Source organism: Hemitrygon akajei, chromosome 21, assembly GCF_048418815.1.
Source record: "Hemitrygon akajei chromosome 21, sHemAka1.3, whole genome shotgun sequence".
Taxonomy (NCBI): domain Eukaryota; kingdom Metazoa; phylum Chordata; class Chondrichthyes; order Myliobatiformes; family Dasyatidae; genus Hemitrygon; species Hemitrygon akajei.
In genome coordinates, this window is record NC_133144.1 from 18206276 (window position 1) to 18227373 (window position 21098).

At 45.8% G+C, this 21098-nt stretch overlaps 1 protein-coding gene across 3 annotated transcripts in view; it reads right to left on the reverse strand.

The window, feature by feature from the left end:
• The window catches only part of LOC140714124 (deoxyuridine 5'-triphosphate nucleotidohydrolase-like), a 46811-nt gene extending 26319 nt beyond the window's left edge, over window positions 1-20492 (reverse strand). Inside the window, exons 1-2 of one of the 3 annotated variants that reach the window (XM_073024913.1) lie at window positions 20354-20492; window positions 2992-3121 (exon numbers count right to left, since the gene is read on the reverse strand). In XM_073024913.1, the coding sequence (XP_072881014.1) occupies window positions 2992-3121; window positions 20354-20363 (140 nt within the window). In that variant the 5' untranslated portion in view covers window positions 20364-20492. Of the gene's footprint in view, window positions 1-2991; window positions 3122-3347; window positions 3565-19796; window positions 19983-20353 lie in introns of those variants that run through there. The other 2 variants (XM_073024911.1, XM_073024912.1) reach the window with 2 other exon arrangements.
• Window positions 20493-21098: the final 606 nt, after the last annotated feature.

Here is a 21098-nt window from a genome sequence, read left to right on the forward strand (position 1 = left end):
TTCTTGAATTTATATGTCACATGATAAGTGGTTACTACCCACCAGGGGTGCAGTGCTGCCAGAGCTCACCAGAGCGTCGCTCCGGCACCTCGAAAAATAAGTGTCAAAATAAACAAGTGGAATTTAACAGCGGCCGCATATTAAATAGAGGGAATTTCACAAGAGCGGAGGTTGGGGAGAGGAGTTGGTGGCTGGTGGGGAAAATACCACTAACATTACGATAGGATAATTGATCATTTTTGGTGAAATCCTGGAGCTGTGACTGTTTTTTATTTAGGTATTGTGAAATTCATCCTCGCTCGACTCGTTGTTTCCCCAGCATACCCTGCTGTTGCCTCCCGCCATTTCACAGGTCCTCAGTCTCTCTCCAGCCGAGGGACGATTGTACACAAGTGTGAGCATTTTTCCGCTTTTTCCAATGGGTACCATTGGATTCCAGGTAGGAGCTATATTAAGCAAGGAATGAACATCAAAACCTAAGGTTAAAAGTCAAAAATAATGAAACAAAAATTCACTGCTCGCTTATCTTCGGCCTGATTTTGATGAAATATTCAAGATAATCATCCAAAATCCTCTTTACACCTGGATAAAGTGAATTTAGTTTTTTTTAAAAACAAGCCAAATGGGGAAAAACATTTCCAGGCTATAAGCTAGCTTTACGTTATTTCAACTATCATTAACAACGGATCAACCCCTTGGCCTCGCTCCACCAACTGTAGTTGATTGGAAAGAGGCTCTTTTTCTCTTTTTGCTGATAGGAAAAAAGAGTAATTTAGTGAGGCAATGAATGAGACAAAATGCATTTCCAAACCTCCCAAATGGTTGTTCTCCTCCCCGTTAACATTTGTCACTTCCAAAATACAATATTTTTTATTCATATACATATAATAACTTATGTAAAGATTCAAGCTTCTTTAACTTTTTATATATTTAAAGACTAAATCCTGAGTCAGTGGTGGAGGCAGATTCTTAAATTTCACTAGTGTGAGTACTAGACAGTTATATGGAGGAATTTAAGGTGAGGGGGTATATGGATGGTAGGGCAACATTGTGGGCCAAAGGGCCTGTATGTTCTAAACAGAAGCTGTATTGGTCTAACCATGTAATACCCGACATGGGAGGGTATTGTGAGTATCGACATTCAGAGGTACATTTCCTGTCCAACCACTTCTGCGAAAGAAACGGTACGAGGCAGAGTTGCCAACCTACTGCTTTTGATAGTAATATTCAGCAATACTTGTGGCTTCATTAGACGTTCTTTTTTTCATACTTGATTACTTGGTTCCAATTCAGGTGGCTGAAAGTGTAAAAAGCTTATTTGCTTTACTTGTTATTTTTATACCTGCTTAGGAACACTGCTAAGCGCTGCGGGCCCTGCTGTCCGCTCTGACTCTGTTGTATTAAGGCTGATTTATACTTGTGCATACAGGCTGCACCGTAGCCCTGATTTTCACTTCTGTGTAGGCTCTCGCATGCATTGGTCTACACCAAAACGCTAGTTGGCGGTGGGGTTTCTATGCCACTGTGTTGAGTTTCTTCGTGAGAGACATGGACGAGGAAATGCATTTCAAAGATTTTCGCATGTCAGCAGGTAGATCTGACGATTCAGTTCATCTATTTCTCATCAGTGTACAGACATGGCGGAGAAGAAGCAACCGGAAATGTGCAGGAGGAAATGCAATGCTACCAGGCGGACCAATCACAGTTGTTGCGGTCTGCGTCGCCACAACGTGGGAGTTACTTTTTTGGGAAGGTGCACGTCACCCTACAGCGTAGGGTAGGCGGTACGTTCGGCGTAGATGCGACGCACAAGTATAAATCAGCCTTTAGTAAGGCTACACCTGTGATGGTCCGTGGATTACTCGCCAATACAAAAGTAAATTTTTCTCACTAACAACCCTATGGCTTCTAAGCAAACAATGTTAACTTCTTTCTTTCGTAAACAAGCTGAGGAGCGTAACAAGAATAACGTACAAGACTGATAACAGTAAAAGTGACAAAAGCTGTTTCGCCTGCTTCTGGTTCAAATTTTCTAACTGGGTCCAAATGCAGTTCTGAAAGTAATGGCCCTTCAAAGTCAGGCTTGTATCCCTGTTCAGATGTTTTATTGTACCAGTTATACACTGAAATGTAGTGATAGGCTATAATCTTGTTAATGTCTTAACTATCACTATATTTCTGTAGAGCTCTGGAATTCATATTTCTTTCATCTTGGTTTAGTGCTTGACATTATAAGAGAGGGGTGTGTGTGGGCGCGCGTGCGTGCGCTTTAAAAAACCTAGCAATTTTCAATCATCTGAAACAGAAATACCACAAAAGTTATTAACTTCAAACTTTCTGCATAATCAATCACTGCACGTGCATGAAATGAGAGTTGTATAACTCATCTCCCACCTTAGGCCACAAACTTATCAATCAACCCCCTCCCCCGTACAGCTCCGGTACGTAAAGAATTGGCACTGCACCCCTGCTACCCACCCTAAAATGCCCCTTGTACAAGCAAGTGGTCATAAAATTAGAACAGACAGGCACCAGAAAAAAAGATGGTCAAGGGGAACAGAGAAATGTGTTCGCTCTGTTCAATGTTCAGCATTGGTTCAATGGACAGAATGGCCTCCTGCAATGCTATAACCCTAGAATTGTGACATACGATTGGGTGATTGGGTGCAGGAGGGATACACTCAACCCACAAGACAGAGTGGCAGGGGGAGGGGAGAGAAGAGAGCGCCGGAAGTGAACATATCGCGCGGGAAAGAGGAATGGGAAAGGAAGAGCATCAGAGCCCAGGGTGAAGGATTTGGTGGCAAAGTGAAAATAAAAACACGCGATAGCAGTGCAGGCTTCCTATTATGTATTTTCTTTTGAAGTGCGTCACTTTTGAAAAATCAATAAAGAGTGATGGGTTAATTGGAATAATAAAATGCGAAGGAAGATGCAGCCCAGAGCTCGGGAAACGGAGACAGGAGGCAGTTCCCCAGCCCGAAGACTCACCTGTAAAGGTCGTAGCCCGCCGCCCGGGCCGAGCCCCGTGTCGGCCGGTACGCATTCTCGCTCAGCTTGGCGAACTTGAGCACGGTGTTCTTCACCGGTGAAACGGGGTCAGCTGCTGAGTTCGGCATGGCTGGGGGAGAAAGGGACAATGACTTCTGCAGCTCTACCGCCTGAACTTTATCACTACCTTGCCTAGGAGGCTTTGTTACGTTAAGTTGCGCCTGGCCTTTTGATGGAGTTCTCCGATTTTTCGTGACTTGAAAGGTTGCTAATTCTCGGTAAAGTGTTGCAGTGGCACAATTTACAATAAACTCGGACCCATACAAATGTTCCTTCCCATTTGCTATTGTACTTACGATCGCTGTCGTTACACGCTTTCCGTTTCTTTGTCGGCATGGTCACGGGAATTGATAATAAATGATTTATAAAAACAGCCGAAGGCGTCACAGTTTCACCACAAAACGTTATTACTTATAGAAAGTACACTTTGCAGTCGATTTGTATGATTAAGAATCACATCCAAACACTTCGGAGATCCGAGGCAAATTGGACCCGGACGTGACAAGTCCAAAGAGCCCGCCAAAACCCGCGCTCCAATCAATCGCCACGTCAATCAACGTAAGCTCCAATCGGCCGCCCCGATTGGCAGCCGCCGCTCCAATCAGCGGCAGCCGTCGTCTCAGAGCGGGCGCGTAAGTCCCGCCCCTCCGCGGTGCCCCTCCCCCCGATTCTCTTCAATTCTCCCCTCAGCGACCTGTCGGCCTCTCTCCACTCCCTGGGTGAAGCCAAATGCACCCTCGCGGGGCAGCGTTTCATATTCTGCCGTGTATACTTTGATTAATACAGAATTGTGCATTTTCAAGTATTCCTCTGCTCTTTTCTCCTCATCTACCCGAGTTATACAGCGCTCCAGCTCTCATTACCTAACTTTATTTCCCTTCCCCACTAGTTTTATCTTCCCATCACCCCTCCCTTATCATCTAACTTACTGCTCAGAGTCTAGCATCCGCAACCCCTTATTCCCATGTCACCCTCTCCCCCCTTCATGAACAAGGCCGTTGCCGCAAACTGGGCCCACGAATCAACTACATGAAGGGTCTCAAGCCCGAAGTACTGATTCAACTCCTCTCCACAAATGCTCCCCGATCTGCTAAGTTCCTCCAGCATTCTGTGGCAACCCACCAATAAACCAAGCCAACAGATCGCCACAAACCAGGTCAACAGTTGAAACAAGATCATTCAGTCAACACACTAATAGGCTATTGGAGGGGGGGGGGGTGTAGGCTTTAAAAAATAGTAGCCATTAGTGAGGAAGAACATAGACAAAGAAATTAATCTGAGAATTTCTGGTATCTCACTTTCTCTGTCTCAGACCGGACCAGGTCATCTGACTGTGACACTGGCTCAGACTTTCTCTATTCATCAGCAAAGCCTTACCTGCTGGTCTACACTAGTGTCCTTATTGACAGGCAACCTCATTTACAACAAAACCCTAAGGAATCCTGGCCACACCCTGTCAGAGATGTTCCCTTTCTCTTATCCACCCCGTTCCCCCACTCCACAAATTAAAACTAATTATCTTCTCTCTTCTTCAGTTCTGATGGCAAGTTCTTCAACCTGTAAAGATAACTATTTCTCTTTGCAAGGATGCTGCCTGAACTGCTGAGATTTTCTGGCATTTTCCTGGGTTTCTTCTCATTCTTAAAATCTCAGGCATCTGCACTTTCTTTCTTGCTTTTCATGCACATTTATATGGTGTATCCAACAGGAACGTTCACCTCAGAATAAATTATGAAAATACTCGACAAGTTCATCAGCGTCTGAGGAACCGGAAATATGATGAGCGGTTCAGAACCAAAACTGGTTTAAGTGAAAACGATAGCAGCAAATGAGGAATTCAGCAGGTCATGCAATATCTATGAAGGAAAATAGACAATCAACATTTCAGTTGGAGACCCTTCATTCAGCAAACGGTTCAGTATCAGTAGATACTCAACATCCAACTACAACAATGTACCCAAAGGGTCCAAATACATGGTGCATGACTCCATGACATGTTAATACAGCACAGAGTTGCAGCAAGAAGATCTCACCACTCCAGCAACCTAGGTTTAGCCTTGGCCTCCGGTGCTTTCTGTGTGGAGTTTACACGTTCTTCCTCTAACTATGTGGGTATCTTCTAGGTGCTCCGGATTCCTCCTACGTGTGTGAGATGCTAAGTTAATTGGGCAATGTAAATTGACCTTAGTGTGTAGATGCGGCGTACAGTCTGTTGAGTTGATTGTAATATGGGGAGAATAAAATAGATTATGATAGGAATAGTGTAGAAATGGTCAGAAAACTCCGTGGGCTGAAATCAGAATCAGGCTTATTATCACCGGCATATGACATGAACTTTGTTAACTTAGCAAAAGCAGTTCAATGCAATACATAATCTAGCAGAGAAAAAATATAATAAAATAATAATAAATAAACAGGTAAATCAATTACAGTATATGTATATTGAATAGATTTTTTTTAAGCGTGCAAGAACAGAAATATTGTATATTTTTAAAAAGTGAGGTAGTGTCCAAGGGTTCAATGTCCATTTAGGAACCAGATGGCAGAAGGGAAGAAGCTGTTCCTGAATCGCTGAGTGTGTGCTTTCAAGTTTCTATACCTCCTACCTGATGGAAACAGTGAGAAAAGGGCATGCCCTGGGTGCTGGAGGTCCTTAATAATGGACGCTGCCTTTCTGAGACACTGCTCCCTGAAGATGTCCTGGGTACTTTGTGTGCTAGTACCCAAGATGGAGCCGACTAAATTTACAACCCTCTGCAGCTTCTTTCAGTCTGTGCAGTAGCCCCCCCCCTCCCACCCCATACCAGACAGTGATGCAGCCTGTCAGAACGCTCTCCACGGTACAACTATAGAAGTTTTTGAGTGTATTTGTTGACATGCCAAATCTCTTCAAACTCCTAATAAAGTATAGCCACTGTCTTGCCTTCTTTATAACTACATCGATATGTTGGGACAAGGTTAGATCCTCAGAGATCTTGACACTCAGGAACTTGAATCTGCTCACTCTCTCCACTTCTGATCCATCTATGAGGATTGGTATGTGTTCCTTCGTCTTACCCCTCCTGAAGTCCACAGTCAGCTCTTTCATCTTACTGATGTTGAGTGCCAGGTTGTTGCTACGGCACCACTCCACTACTTGGCATATCTCACTCCTGTACGCCCTCTCGTCACCAGCTAAGATTCTACCAACAATGGCTGCATCATCAGCAAATTTATAGATGGTATTTGAGCTAGCCTAGCCACACAGTCATGTGTATAGAGAGAGTAGAGCAGTGGGCTAAGCACACACCCCTGAGGTGCACCAGTGTTGATCGTCAGCGAGGAGGATATGTTATCACCAGTCCGCACAGATTGTGGTCTTCCGGTTAGGAAGTCAAAGATCCAATTGCAGAGGGAGGTACAGAGGCCCAAGTTCTGCAACTTCTCAATCAGGATTGTGGGAATGATGGTATTAAATGCTGAGCTATAGTCGATGAACAGCATCCTGACATAGGTGTTTGTGTTGTCCAGGTGGTCTAAAGCCATGTAGAGAGCCATTGAGATTGCATCAGCCGTTGACCTATTGTGGTGATAAGCAAATTACAATGGGTCCAGGTCCTTGCTGAGGCGGGAGTTCAGTCTAGTCATGACCAACCTCTCAAAGCATTTCATCACTGTCAATATGAGTGCTACTGGTCAACGGTCATTAAGGCAGCCCACATTATTCTTCTTAGGCACTGGTATAATTGTTACCTTTTTGAAGCAAGTGGGAACTTCTGCCCACAGCAGTGAGAGGTTGAAAATGTCCTTGAATACTCCCGCTTGTTCTTTGGCACAGGTTTTCAGAGCCTTACCAGGTACTCCATCCAGGCGGAGGTGAAGCTTAGGAGGGATAATGGCACATAACAGCAACTCCTTTGCTTGCCTCTTCGGAAACAGCTCTATTTCTATCTTTAACATCTTTATTTCTCCCTTTCAGGGTTGTTTTGAAGACCCTGACCTGGAGTTACACGCAGGCTTCAGTTCTTTGAGGGAGTGGGACCGGTTCTCCACGACTGGCCACGTTATTCGACATGCCAAGGGTTCGGCCTGAGAATCTCGATCGTGTTCGGAAGCCTGAGACCTCGGGGCTCTGGAGACGGGCGGATCGAGGGTCAGTTTCACAGCAGGAGACTCGTGTGTCATCGGGGAGGCCAGAAAATCTTTCACTGTGGGCCCGAAGACCCCAGGTCTTTGCAATCTTCGGACACAAAACTCGAAAAAAGCGACGGAACGGACTTTTAACATCATAAACCAGCGGGTTGATGTTATGTCTCCCTGCTCGCTGTGAAAAGGGGGGACACCTCCCTCTCCCTTGCCAGGGAGAGAGAGAACCTGTGGGTTGTCGAATTTTGGATGAAATGTGAAGCCTTTGGGATAACTTTGGTCTGTGTCTTTGCTATTGCTTGGCACATGCTTGGGCTCGGTGATTGTACCGATGCTTTTTTTTGCTGGTGAGGGGAGGGAGGATTGTTGCTCGGTGCTGCTTACGCGCGGGAAAGGGGAGCTGGGGGGGAGACTGGGGTTCTCATGTTTAAATGCTGTTCATTCTCTGGGGCACTTCTCTGTTTTCATGGATGGTTGTGAAGAAAAAGCATTTCAGGATGTATATTGTATACATTTCGATGACATTAAATTTGACCTTTGAACCTTCTGCCTTGCGAGGGTTCACTCTCTTTAAAGACAGCCTAACATTGGCTTCTGAGACAGAGATCACAGGGTCACCGGGTGCAGCGGAATCTTCACAGCTATAGTTGTGTTCTCCCTTTCAAAACGGGCATAGAGAAAATTGAGTTCATCTGGTAGTGAAGCAATGCTGCCATTCATGCTATTGGGTTTAGCTTTGTCCGACGTAATGTCCTGCAAACCCTGCCAGAGCTGCAATGTCGCCTCCAATCTCGTTCGAAATTGTCTCTTCGCCCTTGAAATAGCCCTCCGCAAATCATACCTGGTTTTCTGGTACAGGCCTGGGTCGTCAGACTTGAATGCCACAGATCTAGCCTTCATCAGACGACATAGCTCCTGGTTCATCCACGGCTTTTGGTTCGGGAATGTACAGTAAGTCTTTGTGGGCACACACTCATCCACACAGGTTTTAATGAAGTCAGTATCAACTGCAGCATACCCATCTCGGTTCAAAGATGAACCCCTGAATACAGTCCAGTCCACCGATTCAAAGCAGTCCTGTAGGCACTCCTGTGCTTCCCTTGTCCAAACCTTCTTGGTCCTCACTGCTGGTGCTGCAGTCTTCAGTCTCTGCCTATACTCAGGGAGTAGGAGTACAACCAGTGATCAGACTTCCCAAACTGAGGGCCTGGAATAGCACGGTAGGCATTCTTGATGGTGGTGTAACAATGGTCCAGTGTGTTCTTTCCTCTGGTATTGCAAGTGACCTGTTGATGGTAATCGCTGAGTAATTTTTTTCAGACTGGCCTTGTTAAAGTCTCCCAAAATGATGGTGAAGGCATTAGGGTATGCTGTTTCGTCAGCTACTGCTGGAATCTGAAACCAATGGATTCCTGCCGAGCTGATCAGTGTTTCTGGAGAGAAAACAACTGATCATTACAGGTGCATAACCTTCTCGCTCTTTCAGCATGCTGATGGGAGTTCTCCTTCAGATCCTCACCAATCACTCCCCTTCATACAGCACTTGCCCAGGCAACTGCAGGGAGATGCAGTACCTCATAAACATAAGACATTTTGCAGATGCTCGAAATCAAAAGAAGCACACACAAGTTCCTGCAGCATGTGTGTTGCTCTCGATTTCCACCATCTGCAGATGCTGCCTGTTGTGTTTTCTCCAACGTTTTCTGGAAAATGCAACACCTCCTGATTTACCCACTCCCTCTCCACCATCAAGGGATCCAAAAAAGCCCTTGCAATGATTTACTAGAGGATTGTTTTTCATGCTTATGACATAGACTCATTTACATTAGAGGAAATCTTCTGAAGTAGTCCTTCGGGATTGATAATGGCTTCGTTCCATTCAGACGTCAACAGTTGGGATGTGGCTGATGTAGATCAGTAGACTGTGGATGCAAGGTGGTCACCACCAATGTTCCCTCTACGGTGTGCACTTGTGCGTGCGCACACACCTTTTGCTTCTAGTGCATGAAGGAATTTACACTGCGCGCAAAAGGTTGTCACCCTCCACCTCGTTGGCACATTACCTATATTTCACGATGATAAACAATCACATTTCCTTTTCTGGTTTCTGATGTGGACAGTGTTGGCAACATGGAGTTTGTGATGATTTGTCTGCAGATTTTAGAACTGGCTTATTTATACTGTTTCTATTGAAGGAATTATTCAGTGCGCACACGTTGTTGTCACTGGGCGAAAAATTACAAGATTTTTGAGCACGCTGGTCATTACAAATTAGAGGGACTCAGTGCTGAGGGCATTGGCCTGAGAGGAGAGTCTGATATTGGTTTGCTTATCCTTCCATTGAGGACTTTGTGGGGACAGTGTTTGTTGAGATGCTCTTGCAGGTAGTCCAAGGCTCAGAAACATAGGAAGGCAGGGATCGCAGCTGCCAGGCAGACCATCAGGTTTGTACCAGGTCTGACAACTTGGTTTTCAAATGTCTTTTATTATCCAAAGACCAAAAGTGATGAAATTCACCATCAATGTCCCCCCTTGCTGGAAGATAGTTCCCGAGATATGGAAAATGCTTCAAGTTCTCCGGGTCTCGCCCATCAAAAGGCTGTGGAGTGCAACGGGGGAAGGTTGGTGGAGAATCCTGGTCTTTCAGACATTGAGCATAGATCCACCCTCAGGTATATCTCAGTGAACGAGTCAATAGTGTCTTAGAGATCGACACCCAGGTGGGTGTGAATGGAAGTGCCAACTGCCCACTGCAGCTCACTACTTTAGTCTTTCTGGCTCGTGTAGACACTGTGGATTGAAAAGTTTGCTATTTGTTCTGAAGATTAACTCCAGTCCTGGGGAGGATTGTTGGGAATTTTGTCCAACGATGCAGCAGGAAAGACTGGTAGACTTGTTGGTGCTGTGACAGGCCTTGTTTGACACCCATCCTCACTGAGATTAGTTCTGCCCTTGGTTAGTATTGTGACTTACTTGCTTTTGTGGAGCAAATGTGAGAGATGAATTTCTGTGGGTGAGGAGGGGGTTCCACGTTCTATCCTGACTGATGAACAAAGTCTGGAGTGAGATTACAGAAGGCCACATACAGAGGCTGGTGCCACTCCCCTTGTTATCATTAAGGTTTGCATGGAGTGGAGATCATTTAGACAGACACAATTCACTCTGCGATTCAGAAAGCAGGTCTTCAACCATGGGGAGGAGCTGGTTCATTAAGTCCTTGTGTCAGACATCAGAAAGACCTCTCTGTAGTTTCCACATCACACTTGTTTCCTTTTCTTGAAGGTCAAGTTCAAGTTTAATTATCATTCAACCATACAGTAATATAGCCAAATGAAACAGTGTTCCTTTGGGGCAAGGTGCAAACCACATTACCAACAGCACACTACACGTAGCGTATAGCACAAATAATGGTTACCATTATGCCATCTGACATTCTGTGATATACCTTTCTCATCCCAAGTGTGAACAAGGAGACTGTAGATTCAACCCCAGGATTTCAATGGGATACCAAATTTTCCTAGCACCTGTTCTTTTGAGTTGAGATGCCTCCTTCTTGTCAGTCGGGCGTGGATGCACCAAGCGGGCAGCTGTGGGATGGAGGCCAGAGGGCTCACATCAAGCTCCACACTGCAGTTAAGGTTTCGAAGTGTTCCATTCACAGAGGGCACTAACTACCTCTCTATCCCTGATCGTGGAGGGACAGTGCAGGAAGCACACTCATCGCCTGATCCCATACCTGCCCTCTTGTCTCCTGGGAAAGCTGTAATGTACACTCGGGGTCCAAGGGACCCTGCAACAAGTGCATCACACTAGAAGGGCTGACAGACACAAAAACTTTACCTTGTTTTATTTTATCTCAGTTGTCAATACTGCCCACGTCAAAAAGCTGGAACTGGGTATGTCCAAGTCTGACAGATGACACCTTCAACTCAGCCCACTTGGCACTGTTGACATCAGTAGATCTAAACAATTGCCCGATTTAAACCTAGAGGAACATTTTTTTCGTCAATTCGTATTTTCTCATGGCATGAAAGATGGCCATTTAGTCTACTGAATCAATACTGGACCTCAAAGCAATTCCATCTGTCCAGTTTCCCCAATTATTTTCTATACAGGCCGTTTCAAGGAAATGACACCTGACTATGGACAACAGAAAATATCAACTAGCTGTGGGAGGAAATCAGGCACAGGCAGAACATGCAAGCTTCGCACACAGAGCACTCGAAGTGAGGATTGAACTGTGCTACTCTCTACCCAGCACACATACATTTGAATTAGGAGCCAATCGACCCACATGTCATGTTCATGCCAATTTCCATCTTAAACACAACCAACGCCCTGGCCCCCACAGATGCTTGTGGTAACAAATTCCACAAGTTCACCACCCTCTGGCTAGAGAAATTTCTCCACATCTGTTTTAAATGGATGCCCCTCTACGCTGAGGCTGTGCCCTCTTGTCCTAGACTCCCCCACCATGGGAAAAATCCTTTCCACATCCACTCTGTTTAGGCCTTTCAACGTTCAAAAGGTTTCAATGAGATCCATCCTCATTGTTTTAGATTCCAGCGAATACAGACCCAGAGCTATCAAACTTTCCCTGTATGATAACCGTTTCATTACCGGAATCATCCTTGTGAAAATCCTCTAAATCCTCACCAATGCCAGCACATCTTTCCTCAGATAAGGAGCCCAAAACTGTTCACAACACTCAAGGTGAGGTCTCACCAGTGCCTTACAAAGCTTCAGCATCACATTCCTGCTCTAGATCTCTTGAAATGAAAGCTAACATTGCCCTTGCCTTGCTCACCACCAACTCAACCTGCAAGTTAACCTTCAGGGTGTTCTGCACAAGGACTCCCAAGTCCCCTGTATCTCAGATTTTTGATTTTCTCTTTTAGAAAATAAACTGCAAATTTATTTCTCCTACCAAATTGCATGACCATGCATTTTCCAATATTGTATTTCATTTGCCACCTTCTTACCCATTCTCCTAATCTGTCTATGTCCCTCTGCGGTCTTACTGTTTCCTCAATACTAACTGCCCCACCACCAATGTAGATATTAAGAAAGAGGATGTGCTGGAGCTTTTGGAAAGCATCAAGTTGGATAAGTCACCGGAACTGGATGGGATGTACCCCCAGGCTACTGTGGGAAGCAAGGGAGGAGATTGCTGAGCCTCTGACAATAATCTTTGCGTCATCAATGAGGACGGGAGAGATTCCGGAGGATTGGAGGGTTGCGGATGTTGTTCCCTTATTCAAGAAAGGGAGTAGAGATAGCCCAGGAAATTATAGACCAGTGAGTCTTACTTCAGTGGTTGGAAAGTTGATGGAGAAGATCCTGAGAGGCAGGATTTATGAACATTTGGAGAGGCATAATAGGATTAGGAATAGCCAGCATGGCTTTGTCAAAGGCAGGTTGTGCCTTACGAGCCTGATTGAATTTTTTGAGGATGTGACTAAACACATTGATGAAGATAAAGCAGTAGACGTAGTGTATATGGATTTCAGCAAGGCATTTCATAAGGTACCCCATGCTAGGCTTATTGAGAAAGTAAGGAGGCATGGGATCCAAGGGGACATTGCTTTGTGGATTAAGAATTGGCTTGCCCACAGAAGGCAAAGAGTGGTTGTAGACGGGTCCTATTCTGTATGGAGGTTGGTGACCAGTGGTGTGCCTCAGGGATCTGTTCTGGGACCCCTAATCTTTGTGGTTTTTATAAACGACCTGGATGAGAAATTGGGTTAGTAAATTTGCTGATGACACAAAAGTTAGGGGTGTTGTGGATAGTGTGGAGGGCTGTCAGAGGTTACAATGGGACATTGATAGGAATGCAAAACTGGGCTGAGAAATGGCAGATGGAGTTCAATCTAGATAAGTGTGAGGTGGTTCATTTTGGCAGGTCAAATATGATGGCAGAATATAGCATTAATGGTAGGACTCTTGGCAGTGTGGAGGATCAGAGGGATCTAGGGGTCCAAGTGCATAGGACACTCAAAGCTGCTACGCAGGTTGACCCTGTGGTTAAGAAGGCATAAGAATGCATTGGCCTTCATCAATCGTGGGATTGAGCTTAAGAGCTGTGAAGTAATGTTACAGCTATATAGGGCCCTGGTCAGACCCCACTTAGAGTACTGTGCTCAATTCTGGTTGCCTCACTATAGGAAGGATGTGGAAACCATAGAAAGGGTGCAGAGGAGATTTACAGGGATGTTGCCTGGATTGGGGAGCATGCCTTATGAGAATAGGTTGAGTGAACTTGGCCTTTTCTCCTTGGAGCGACGGAGGATGAGAGGTGACCTGATAGAGGTGTACAAGATGATGAGAGGCATTGATTGTGTGGATAGTCAGAGGCTTTTCCCCAGGGCTGAAATGGCTAACACAAGAGGGCAGAGTTTTAAGGTGCTTGGAAGTAGGTGCAGAGGAGATGTCAGGGGTAAGTTTATTACACAGAGTGATGAGTGCATGGAGTGGGCTGCCAGTGACAGTGGTGGAGGCGGTAACGATAGGGTCTTATAAGAGACTCCTGGATGGCTACTTGGAGCTTAGAAAAATAGAGGGCTATGGGTAAAGCCTAGGTAGTTCTACGGTAGGGACATGTTCGGCACAGCTTTGTGGGCTGAAGGGCCTGTATTGTGCTGTAGGTTTTCTCTGTTTCCATGTTTCACTCAATCCAGAATAGCTGATCCCCTAGTAAGCTCAATGACAAATTGCTTTAAAGAGCCATCTTGTAGGCATTCAACAAATTCACTTTCAAGATCCATTATCAATTTGTTTTCCCAATCAACCTGCATGTTAAAATCTCACATGACCATCATAACATTGCCCTTTTGAAATGCCTTTTCTATTTCCTGTTTTAGTCTGTAGTCCACATCCTAGTTACTGTATGAAGGCCTGCATATAACGGCCATCAGAGTCCTTTTACCCTTATAGTTTCTTAACCCAACCCACAAGTATTCAGCTTGTTCTGATCCTATTTCATATCTTTCTGATGATTTGATGTCATTCTTTACCAGCAGAGCCATGTCACCCTCTCTGCCTACCCTTTTAACCCTCCAATACAATGTGTAACCTTGGAATTCAGCTCCTAACTACAATCACTTCAGCCACCCAGATTATCTAGTATTGACCTAGGCCCCACAAATATCCAAAAACTCTGCTCGTACTACCTTCTGAGGACAAGAGTTCTAAAGATTCATAATGTTCTGAGAGAAAAGATTTTGAAGGCAAGTCCCCATTCTTAAACACTGGCCCCTAGTTCTAGATTCTTCCTCCAGAGGAAACACCTCCATCTAGATGGTCAAGACCCTCAAGGTTGTTTTTTAATGTTTTTATGAAGTCATGCCCGACTTTAAGTCCAGTCTATACAAGCCTGACCTGCTGATTTCTTCCAGTGTCTTGTTTGTTGCTCTAGATTCCATATCTACAGCCTCTTGTACTTCTCATTATTGGTCTAGTATAACCTTTTCAGTACTGCATCCAACTCGTTAACATTTCAATATTGTCACAACCACAACTAATGTATTGTTCTCTCAGTACTCATCAACAGCCCACAGAACCACTGGATGACAGAAAAAGTGAACGTATTTGCGTAATGTAGAGAAATAAAACCTTACCAAAGCTTTCAGCTACATGCACATTGTTCACTAAGTCCTCTTTAAATGTCACTCTGCACATATTTCAAAATACACACAGAAATGTTGGAAACACTCAGTGGGTTAAATACCCTCTGGGATGAGAACAGCAGTGTTAATGCCTCAGATCAAAGACCTTTCACCGAATACCTCTATGTTAAATAATCTTGAGTAGCTTCCCATAATATCTCACGCTACATTAGCTCTAGAGCATGTCTTTATAACATTTCATTCACAACGTTTACCGCTTGTAACAAAGTTCTGGGTGAACTGTTCCACCAGCCTGGACAAGTTTCACCCCCCAGAAATTGGGATTTCAGGCTATAAACCTTAACCCCTCCTGAAGATTATTAAGGTTATTAAGGGATTGGACACGCTGGAGGCAGGAAGCATGTTCCCGCTGATGGGCGAGTCCAGAACTAGAGGCCACAGTTTAAGAATAAGGGGTAGGCCATTTAGAACAGATATGCGGAAAAACTTTTCCACCCAGAGAGTGGTGGATATGTGGAATGCTCTGCCCCAGAAGGCAGTGGAGGCCAAGTCTCTGGATGCATTCAAGAGAGAGTTAGATAGAGCTCTTATAGATAGCGGGGTTAAGGGATATGGGGAGAGGGCAGGAACGGGGTACTGATTGTGTATGATCAGCCATGATCACAGTGAATGGCGGTGCTGGCTAGAAGAGCCAAATGGCCTACTCCTGCACCTACTGTCTATTGTCTATTGAACCTTAACCCTCTTCACAAATGCTGCCTGACCTGCTGAGCATTTTGTTTTTGTTCGGAACTCCTGCACGTGCAGGTGCTTTTTTTTTTTGGCTTTTCTAACTTGTTCCAAAGAAGGGTGCCCTAAATGGGAAATCCTACAGAGATCCCACCATTCAGTCTCAACACAATTTCATCTGTGTGTGAACTTCAGATATCTGCATGAAATATCTTGTACCTTTGAAGGCATCAAGCTAAATATCATCAGGATTAGTTTTAAGTCTCTTTATTGTTAACTGATTATATGAAACTCGTGCGGCATAACTTCGGGGTCACCTGTACACTTGGTATCCAAATATGAGTGGAATGTTGGCCTTCATTGCTAGAGGGATTGAACTTACGAGCAGGGATGCTGCATCTGTATAGGGTGCTGGTGAGCCTGCATCTGGAGTTTCTGGTCTCCTTACTTGAGGAAGCATGTGGAGGTGGTGCAGAGGAGGTTCACCAGGTTGATTCCAGAGATGAGGGGGGGTCAGACTGTGAGGAGAGATTGAGTTGCCTGGGACTGTACTCACTGGAACAGAAGGATGAGAGGAGATCTTATAGAAACATATAAAATTATGAAAGTGACAGACAAGATAGAGGCAGGAAAGTTGTTTCCACTGGTGGGTGAAACTAGAACTAGGGGACATAGCCTCAGGATTCAGGGCAGTAAATTTAGGATGGAGATGAGGAGGGACTGCTTTTCCAGGAGTGGTGAATCTGTGGAATTCCCTGCCTGATGAAACGGTGGAGGCTACCTCAGTAAATATATTTAAGACAAGGTTGGATAGAATTTTTGCATAGTAGGGGAATTAAGAGTTATGGGGAAAAGGCAGGTAGGTGGAGATGAGTCCATGGCCAGATCAGCCATGATCTTATTGAATGGTGGAGCAGGCTCAACAGGCCAGATGACCTAATCCTGATCGTGCTTCTTACGAAGATTGGTACAAAACCCAGTGAAAAGCCTCCAGTCGCAGGGCAGGGTTTAAGGGACTCAAAGCCCCGATTCAACATCAAGTTCCTGCTATTGATCATATCCCACTGTCTTCCAACTGCCTGAAGTGATATCAATTCCCTTTAGCTGACTTCTACCTCTGTTCCCTGGACTAATGCTGCCTGAAACTTTAAGTCAAAATACCATGGCAATGTTCTAAAGAATGATCAGGAATCCAACCAGTTTCGTTGTACGGTAAGGCCCTCTAATGATATGAAAGGCATTCGTTTTTTTCAGTCCACTGAGGCAGTTGGCAGACAGTTGTCTGAACTATGAGGGGAGGTTGGTACATGGTTAACATAAAACACAGAACAGTACAACACAGTACAGTACAGGCCCTTCAGCCCGCAATGTTGTGTTTACAGAGCGGTGGGGAAGAGGTAATACCAGCACCACCTTACAACAGCCTGTCAAAGCCTGCACTTTCTCGTTCTATTTCGCCACCCCTGGGCTAGAGAACACAGATGTTCTCTTCCAGGTCTGAGACTGTTCTAGAGATGAGGCAGTTGGTCAGGCTGGGTTACAACACTGAACAAATGCTCCAGACCTTCCGAAAGGGCCACCTTCCGCAGACCTTTCAGATTTGTTTACGCCCCAGTCTCGCAGCACAGGAGCTGTCTCTCCAGCTCGCTGAGATCCACTTCAACCTCCCTCTTCAGTCTCCCTGTATCCCCATCAGCTTCAGCACCGGGAGCAACATTCAGAAGTTTAACTCAGATAAATGAAAGGTGTTGCATTTTGGTAAGACAAACCAGGACAGGACTTACGCAGTAAACGATAGGGCCCTGAAGAGTACTGTAGACAGAGAGACTTGGGGGCACAGTATACAGTGCTCTGAAAGAGGTGATACAAGTAGTCAGGGTCACGGAGGGGACATTTGGCACTCTGGCCTTCATTGTTTAGGGTATTTTGTACAGGAGTTGGGATGTCATGCTACACTAGAGATTAGCGAGCCCACATGTGGAGTACTGTGGACAGTTCTGGTCACCCTACTTTCCGAATGCCTTACAAGGCGCGGAACGAAAGACTGTGTGGTGCGCCACCCCTCACACAGACAGTAGGTGGCCGTTGACTCACAAGGAGTTCATCCCCCTTGGCCTGAGTTGACATAGTAGGCTTTCCAAAGAAGGTCAGGAAACTGGGAATGGTAGAACACAGAACATAGAATTGTACAGCACAGTACAGGCCCTTCAGCCCACAATGTTGTGCTGACCCTTAAACCCTGCCTCCCATATAGCCCCCCCCCCTTAAATTCCTCCATATACCTGCCTAGTAGTCTCTTAAATGGTGTAAAGATTTACGGGGACATTACCAAGACTGGAGGACTTGGGTTATAAGGAGAGGCTGGACTGTTTTCCCTGGAGTGTAGGAGGTGGAGGGGTGACCTTATAGAGGTTTACAATAATCATGAGGTGTGTAGATAAGTTGACTGGTCACAGTCTTTTCCCCCAGATTAGGGGAGTCCTAAACTAGAAGGTGCAGGTGTAGAATAAGAGGGAACGTTTTTAAAGGGAGCATCTTTTTCACACAGAGAGCAGTGGGTATGTGGAACAAGCTGTCAAAGGAAGTGGTAAAAGCAGGTACAATTACCATTTTCAATAGACTATTGGACACGTTTAGAGGACAAGGAGGCCAAGTCAGGTCATTTGGCTGGTGTGGACAAGATGGCGCAGAAGGCATGTTTCTGTACTGTTTATCTCTATGGCTGTGTTGGCGCGTGGCCTAGTGGGCAAGGCATCAGACTAGTAACCTGAAGGTCACTGGTTCGAGCCTCAGCTGAGGCAGCGTGTTGTGTCCTTGAGCAAGGCACAACAACACATTGCTCTGTGACGACACCGGTGCCAAGCTGCTTGGGTCCTAGTGCCCTTCCCTTGGACAACGTCGGTGGTGTGGAGAGGGGAAGGCCTGCAGCTTGGGCAACTGCCGGTCTCCCATACAACCCTCCAGGCGCAGATCCATGGTCTCTCGAGACCGACGGATGCCACCACATATCTCTACGACTCAAAGGTCAGGAACAAAATTCACTTGGAGATCGGCAGAGCCTGGGGAGACCCACTAATGTTCACAGACCCAAGCTGGAACCTCTGCACAGCCCCCTGAAAATCCACTCACTGCTCACAGTGGAGCCTGCGAAAAATAAATAAGGTGTCTCCCAGCTGAATCCACTGCAGCTGGTAGAAACACCACTGGCTGCAATAAATCCCGTGGTCATTACAAGTGTCGGGAACCATCATCCTTGTCCAGACTGACTCCCATTCTGACATGTTCATCAATGGCCTCCCTCTGCCACAATGAGGCCAAACTCATACAGAGGGACACCACCTCATACTCTGCCTGCCTCCAAACTGATGGCACGAGCAGCAATTTCTCTAACACCCAATAATTATCCTCTCTCCCTTTCCCCTCCCCATTTATCTCCTTTTCCATTCCCCAATCTGGTTACCCCCTCTTCTCTTCCCCAAACCCATCCTTATGGCCTGCCATTAAACTCCCTACAGTTCCCCTCCTCCTTCCCTTTTTCCTGCCCCACTCCCATCATATTCCCTCTTCTTCATCCCTTCCACTCAATCGCTTCTCAGCTTCTTGAATCACCCCCCCCCCCCCTCACCTGGTCTCCTTCCCCTCCCCGCACCTTCTCACTCTGGCTTCACTTGCAGCCTTGATGAAAGGTCTCGGCCCGAAACATCAACTGTGTATTCATTTCCAGAGAGGCTGCCTGACCTGCTGAGTCCCTCCAGTATTTTGTGTGTGTGTGTGTGTGTGTGTGTGTGTGTGTGTGTGTGTGTGTGTGTATGTGTGTGTGTGTGTGTTTGTGTGTGTATGAGTGTGTGTATGTGTGTGAGTGTGTGTGTGTGTGTATGTGTGTGTGTTTGTGTGTGTATGAGTGTGTGTGTGTTTGTGTGTATGAGTGTGTGTGTGTGTTTGTGTGTGTGTGTGTGTGTGTGTGTATGAGTGTGTGTGTGTGTGTTTGTGTGTGTGTGTGTGTGTGTGTGTTTGTGTGTGTATGAGTGTGTGTGTGTGTGTATGTATGTGTGTTTGTGTGTATGAGTGTGTGTGTGTATGTGTGTGAGTGTGTGTGTCTGTGAGTGTGTGTGTGTGTGTGTCTGTCTGTGTCTGTGAGTGTGTGTGTGTGTTTGTGTCTGTGAGTGTGTGTGTGTGTGTCTGTCTGTCTGTGTGTGTGTGTGTGTGTGTTACTCGGGATCTCTAGCGTCTGCAGGATCTCCTGCGACTGGCTCAGGCCAACATTACCGGCAGTGTTCCTCCCCTGCTCGGCTCCGGAGCTGCAGAGCGCCCTTGGCAGTGCACGGGTCCCCGCCACCCAGCGGAGGAAGGAGCCCCCGACCAGGAGCAGGGGGCTCGGGTTACGGAGCATCGCCGACCAGAGCCGCCGGAGCGGCGGCGAGATGAAGTAGGGACGGAGCCGGAAGCTGCGACGATGCAGGCGGGGCCTGCCTGCGGTTCAGTCCGTCGGCGGTACGAATGCGGCTTATGTGTTAAAGTGAACCCTACGCTACATCAAACAACAGCTCACCGATCTGAAGCCTAATGGCTCGCTCCTGGCTCAGCAGCTACAGAATTCTTCCAGCTTTCTATAGTATTTTTAGGTTATTTAAAAATATTAAACTTCAAAGTAAACTTATTATACTCTGCGGGTATTCACAGTAAACACAATATAATCAATGGAAATCACCCCCAAAGGACCGAAAAACAAACTGCAAATACAAAATAAGAATAAACAAGCAATAAATATCGAGAACCTGAGATGATTGTGGACTTCAGGAAGGGTAAGACGAAGAAACACATACCAATCCTCATGGAGGGATCAGAGGTGGAGGGAGTGAGCAGTTCCTGGCAGTCAGGATCTCTGAGGATCTAACCTGGTCCCCAACATATTGATGCAGTTATAAAGGCGGCAAGACAGCGGCTCTACTTCATTAGGAGTTTGAAGAGATCCGGTATGTCAACAAAAACACTCAAAAGACTTATTTAGATGTACCATGGAGAGCATTCTGACAGGCTGCATCACTGTCTGGTGTGGGGAGGGGCTACTGCACAGGACCGAAAGAAGCTGCAGAGGGTTGTAAATTTAGCCAGCTCCATCTTGGGTACCAGCCTACGAAGTACCCAGGACATCTTCAGGGAGCAGTGTCTCAGAAAGGCAGCATCCATTATTAAGGACCTCCAGCACTGAGGGCATGCCCTTTTCTCACTGCTACCATCAGGTAGGAGGTACTGAAGCCTGAAGGCACACACTCAGCGATTCAGGAACAGCTTCTTCCCCTCTGCCATCCGATTCCTAAATGGACATTGAACCCTTGGACACTACCTCACTTTTTAAAAAAACATTATTTCTGTTTTTGCACGATTTTAATCTATTCAATATATGTATATTGTAATTGATTGATTGATTGATTATTATTTCCCCCCTCTTTTTCTATGTGTTGCATTGCTGCTACGTTAACAAATTTCATGTCACATGCCGGTGATAATAAACCTGATTCGGATTCTGAAGAGTCCTTGAAACTGAGTCCATAGGTTGTGGGAATGTTT